This window comes from Chrysochloris asiatica, unplaced genomic scaffold (genome assembly GCF_000296735.1).
Source record: "Chrysochloris asiatica unplaced genomic scaffold, ChrAsi1.0 scaffold00105, whole genome shotgun sequence".
Lineage (NCBI taxonomy): Eukaryota > Metazoa > Chordata > Mammalia > Afrosoricida > Chrysochloridae > Chrysochloris > Chrysochloris asiatica.
Genome location: NW_006408623.1, coordinates 10,912,112 through 10,917,838, shown reverse-complemented (window position 1 = coordinate 10,917,838; position 5,727 = coordinate 10,912,112). Strand labels below are relative to the sequence as shown.

General features: G+C 40.8%; 1 protein-coding gene across 1 annotated transcript; it reads right to left on the bottom strand.

Moving 5' to 3' along the window:
• Window positions 1–4,486: 4,486 nt before the first annotated feature.
• Window positions 4,487–5,437, bottom strand: LOC102835459 (olfactory receptor 13A1-like). The gene has a single exon (XM_006867506.1). The coding sequence runs from the start codon at window positions 5,435–5,437 to the stop codon at window positions 4,487–4,489; it is 951 nt and encodes a 316-aa protein (XP_006867568.1).
• Window positions 5,438–5,727: the final 290 nt, after the last annotated feature.

The following is a 5,727-nucleotide window of genomic DNA, read 5'->3' as shown; positions in this document are numbered from 1 at the left end:
ACCAGTAATGATCAATACATCTTGATTGCATGTTTGATCAATTTCAGATTGAAGAAGTTGGAAGAATTCTTCTATTTCATCCTCACTGGCTTTATTGGTTGTTGCATAAATTTGAATAATAGTGGTATTAACTGGTCTTCCCTGTAGGTGCATGGATATTATTATATCATAGACAGCGTCGTACCTCATGACTGATCTGGAAATGTTCTTTTTGACAATGAATGCAACACCATTCTTCTTCAATTTGTCATTCCCAACATAGTAAACCATGTGGTTGTCAAATTCAAAATAGCCAATGCCAGTCCATTTCAGCTCACGAATGCCAAAGATATTGACGTTTATGTGTTACATTTCAATTTTGACAATTTCTAACTTTCCTAGATTCATACTTCATACATTTCATGTTCTGATTATCAATGGATATTTACAGCTGTTTCTCTTCATTTTGAGTTGTGCCCCATCAGCAAATGAAGGTCCCACAGACTCTTCTCCCACGAGCTTTACTCCATTTGTGCCTTCATGGTCTACTCTACTTTGAGGAGGCAGCTCTTCCCCAGTCGCATTTTGAGTGCCTTCACAACCTGAGGGGCTCATATTCCAGCACTATATCTGACAGTGTTTCTCTGCTATTGATATGTTTTTCAGTGACTAAATATTCGGAAGTAGTTCATCACTCCTTCTTCCTAGTCTGTCTTCTTCTGGAAGCTCATCTGAAAACTGTCCACAATAGGTAACCCTGCTGAATTTAAAATACCGGTGGCATAGCTTCCAGAATCACAGCAACTCATAAGCCACCACAGTAAAATAAACAGACAGATGAATGGTAGCAGTATCCATTAAAGACATGTAAATCCAAATAATAATGAAATATCATATTTAATTGTCAAGTTAACAACAACAAGAAATGGAAAACAGTAAATGCTGACAAGCTTGTGCAAAGATTAGGGTGTTCCTACATTGCATTTGAGATCATAAAATGGTGCATCCACTGTGGAAAACAGTATAGCGATTCCTTAAAACATTGCAACTAGCAACGCCTTGTTGTCTATCAATCCCTCTACTTGATGTATATACCCACAAGAAATAAGAACCTTGTCATGAATGAATATGTACACACTCATGTTTGTCCCAGCACTATTCACAATAGCAAAAAGATGGAGATAATCTAAATGCCCATCAACAGAAGAATGAATAAACAAACCTTGCTACACACACAATAGAATACCGCTGAACACTAAAGAACAACAATGAAACTGTGAAATACCTCATAATATGAATGAATCTTGAGGATACCATGCTGACTGCAATTACTGAATTATTAAAAGACAATGATGGCAGGGATACACAAAAGTCAGTGTACCAAAAGCAGATGGACAATGTTCAACCATTCTAAGATGTCGCATATGATCAAGAACCAATAATATTGAACAAAGAAGTTCAAGCTGACTTATAGTATAAGTTAAAAGGTAAATAAATAAGACTCCAGTAATTGGAGTCTAAAACAAATTAAGATTTTGAAATTCCATGAATGGTTTTAGAAACCAGAGAGCTTTGCGGAAGCATACCTGAGGCTGTGGCAGTAAAGGAGCAATTTATGTTTTTGTTTGTTTGTTTATTCCTTGTATTTTCAACGAACGTAAACCTGAGGGAATTTCATGTTCTCCAGGTTGTTGGAGCCACTTGTAGGCTGTAGGCTGAGGGAGATTGTAGGCTGAGAGAGGAGCTATAAACAATAACCACTCTTGGGCGCGCTTTGATCCAAATCTGTAACGTCGACCCTGGCCAGCCCTAGACTGGTTCTCACTACAAGAAGAGGCTGAACGGATGCATGAGGTAAAGACATAGTAAAAGCATTTGATCAAGAACTCATGGTATCAGAGGAAGCATGGAAGCATCAATCAAGAAATCAAATGACATTTTACATTAGGCAAAGCTGCTGCATAAGACCTCTTTAAAGTGTTCAAGAGTAAAAATACAGGTGACATATCTTCCAGAATCACACCAACTTGCCAGTAAGAAAAACTGACAGAAAAACGGTGGACACAAATGTTTAGATAAGCTTTATTTGTAATAGCCAAAAGCTAAAAATAGTATAAATGTTCGTCAACAGACAAATAGATAAATGACATGTGGCATTGCATTTTTGACTAACAGAATATTGATCAAAGCTAAAAATAGATGAACAACTGTTACATACCACATGAGTGGATCTCAAAAATAACATGCATAGGGAAAGAAGAGAAGTCAGACACAAATGAATGCATGTTTATACTCATTATATTTATATGAAATTCTAGATCATGTGAAACTGAGGTTTGGTAGAAAAAAATCAGAAGAGTGATTCCACTGAGAGGTAAGATAAGAGTTTATAGGAAAGCACAGGAGGGAAATTTATTGGTTGATTGTCATGTAATGTATCTTGATAGAGGTTTGAGTTACAGCTGTATGCATTTGTCATACCCAGCAAATATACACCTCTATTTATGTAATCATTGCTTAAAATTTTACTACAAAAGGAAAACAAACTATTGACAAATGTTGAACTCTAATACATGATGTTGTTGATGTTTTTAAGTGCTATTGAGTAAGGTCCAACCAATAGCAGCTCTGTATACGGTTTCCGAGGAGCAGCTGGTGAGCTTGAACCACCGACCTTGTCGTTCAAACGGCTTTGCAGTCTGATGAGTTAACCCACAATACCACACATGCTGAAATACCTATGAAGTGTACTGATCCTTGAAAATTGCTTTGAAATGCATAAACAATAAGATAGTTAATAGGATTAAAAGGTGAATGATAAATGCCGTACCAAATTAAAACAGAAGGAAGATATGGGTACATAGGTGTTCACTGTAAATTCTTACAACTTTGTATGTGCAATGTGATATTCTATTATTTTTCAATCTTGCATAATAAACTGTGAAAGTTATACCTCTGGACACAAGGCTGAACCAATCTTGGTGGTCAAGATTTGCAATTGATATAGGTAGACCAGTTACAAGGCATCATGTCACCCAGTAGGAACCCTATAGCACCATGTGTAAGTGTTAAAAATGAAAGTAGTAATGGATCTGATGACGTTTAAGTTAAATAAATGGATTTGGAGATGGCCTGGATACATAAGTGAAGAAAGAATATCAAGAATTTTACCATAACTGACTCTTGCAACTAGATGGTGTTGAGGAAACTGAAAGTCATACACTCAGACCAGCTACATGAGAGCCCTGAAAGATTTCAAAAAATCTACAAAACAGCTTCTTGACCAGTTAATTCAGTGGGTCCAGAGGGAGGCCTGGACAATAGAATAAATCTGGGATCTGAGTGTGGTTCTGTCAAACAAGTACTAAACTGTTAACCTCAATATTGGCACGTCAAACCCACCAGCTGCTGCTCAGAAATCCTATAACAGGGCTCTATGGGTAAGGAGCTCTGGTAGTGTAGAGGTTACGAATCGGGCTGTGAACCGCAAGGTCAGCAGTTCGAAATTACCAGCTGCTCCATGGGAGAAAGATGAGGCATTCTGCTCCCGTAAAGATTAACAGCCTCAGAAACCCTGTGCAGGGTCACTAAGAGTCGGAACCGACTCCACAGCACATAACAACAACAATGGGTTGGAAGCAACTTAAAGACACTCATCAACAATACCACTAGCTGGGCAGTTTTATAAATGGGTCCAGGGTTAGGATTGGACTATAGCTATAAATTTGCACATCACTATCAAAGATTGATAATAAATGTAGCCAGGGAATAGATAAAATTACTAAGAGAAATGAAGAAAGATGAGCTGAAGCAACGAAGAATGTAACATTCAGAAGCCAACAACAGAATATGATCAGTGTTATTAGTGGAAAGTAAACTAAGTAAGAACTGAACTCATACAAACAATGTTTAATAAGATTTGTAAAACTAAAGACAAAAGACGACTCTTGTCTGCTATGGTACAACTTCCAGGTGAAGAATGATGATATCTTTTGTGGAAGGAATAAAATGATAAAACACCTCTTTTTGTCAGGTTCTGAGTGGTGACTAGGTACACATGGCCTTGCCTTTCTGCCATGCCAGTACCATTGTGGTGAGAAGTGACCACTCGTGCGTTTCCTGGACCCACTCCAAGAGAGCTAGGTCAGAGAACTAGGTCTAGGAGAGCTCTTCACAACAGCATTGAAACAATCTTCACATTGGAGCAGCCCAAGTAATGTGTTGAGGTGTCCTCATGGTCAAACAAACTCTACCCTAAAAGAAGTGGCAGTGACACTCTCTACATAAAGCCTTGCTTCTGGGGGTCAATCCCCCTCACTCACAGTATCCTGGGTCACATCAACAGAATCAGGAGTGATTAAAGGTCCAGGTAAATCACCAGGCTGCTGAAACCGGTGGAGTTCCTTTTTTGCAAATCCATCCCATTAGTTACTGTCTTGCCCTTTGCCCCTTGCTTCTGATTATCAAAGTCATATTTTGAAATTAACACAGTTGACACTAGAATAATTCATGTGGCCACACTCTTTCCTAACCAGGAGGCAGGGGCTACCTTCTGGAGAGCAGCTTTCACATCCTTGTTCCTCAAGCTGTAGATGAGCGGGTTCAGGGCAGGGCTGACTGCTGTGTACAATACAGCCACGACCTTACCATTCTCCATTGAGGCACCAGAGGCTGGGAGGAAATAGGTGTAGATGACAGTGGAGTAGTACAAGGTGACCACCAGGAGGTGGGAGGAGCAGGTATTGAAGGCTCGGCGCTTGCCTGAAGCTGAGCGGATGCGGAGGATGCTGGCCACTATGTAGCCATAGGAGGTCATGGTGCAGAAGAAGTTGACCACGCCGAAGTAAACATCAGCCATGATAATCATGATATTGTTTACAATTGTGGGGCTGCAAGACAGCAACAGCAGTGAGGGGACTTCACACAAGAAATGTTGTATGTGATTGGAGTCACAGAAGGTCAGCCGTGCCATGAGGCCTGTGTGCACTGTTGTGTTGACTAGAGTGATTGTCCACACACCTAAGGCTAGCAGTGTACACAGTGGCCAACTCATGATGGTGCCATACCGCAATGGCTGGCAGATGGCCACATAGCGGTCAAATGCCATGACTGTGAGCAACAACAGCTCTGCACCAACAGACCAAGTTAGGAAAAAGATTTGGGTCAGGCAGCCCTGATAGGAGATTGTGCCCACCGTGACCACCAAGCTCTCCAGAAGCTTGGGGAGAACAGTGTTTGTGCAGATGATGTCCAAAATGGCCAGGTTGACCAGGAAGAAGTACATGGGGGTGTGCAGACTGGGGCTGAGAATGATGAGTGTGGCAATGAGGACGTTTCCTGTGAGACCTGTCAGGTAGAGGAGGAGGAAAAGTACCAAGAGTAGCACCTGGATCTGTGGGTCTTCTGAGAAGCCCTGAAGAATGAACTCCATTACAGCTGTTTGGTTGTCTTTTGACATCTGGATGAACTTCTTGGATCCTGGTCAGAAAGGAACATAAAACATGAGTGTCGTGGTCTACGACCAAAGCCCAGATCACAACCCAGCAGGACTTGTTGGTATCTTAACCAAGAAAGCACACAACTGAAGAACAAACAAGATGGCGGATCGGGTGGATGTATAGCAGAGAGCTCCGCCAATAACAACACAGAATACCCGACCAAGCAGGCTCAGGGGATGGTCCCAGAACTCTGAACCACATATAAAGGAATACTTAGAAGGTCGGAAAGCTCACAGCTTGGGGAATTTGT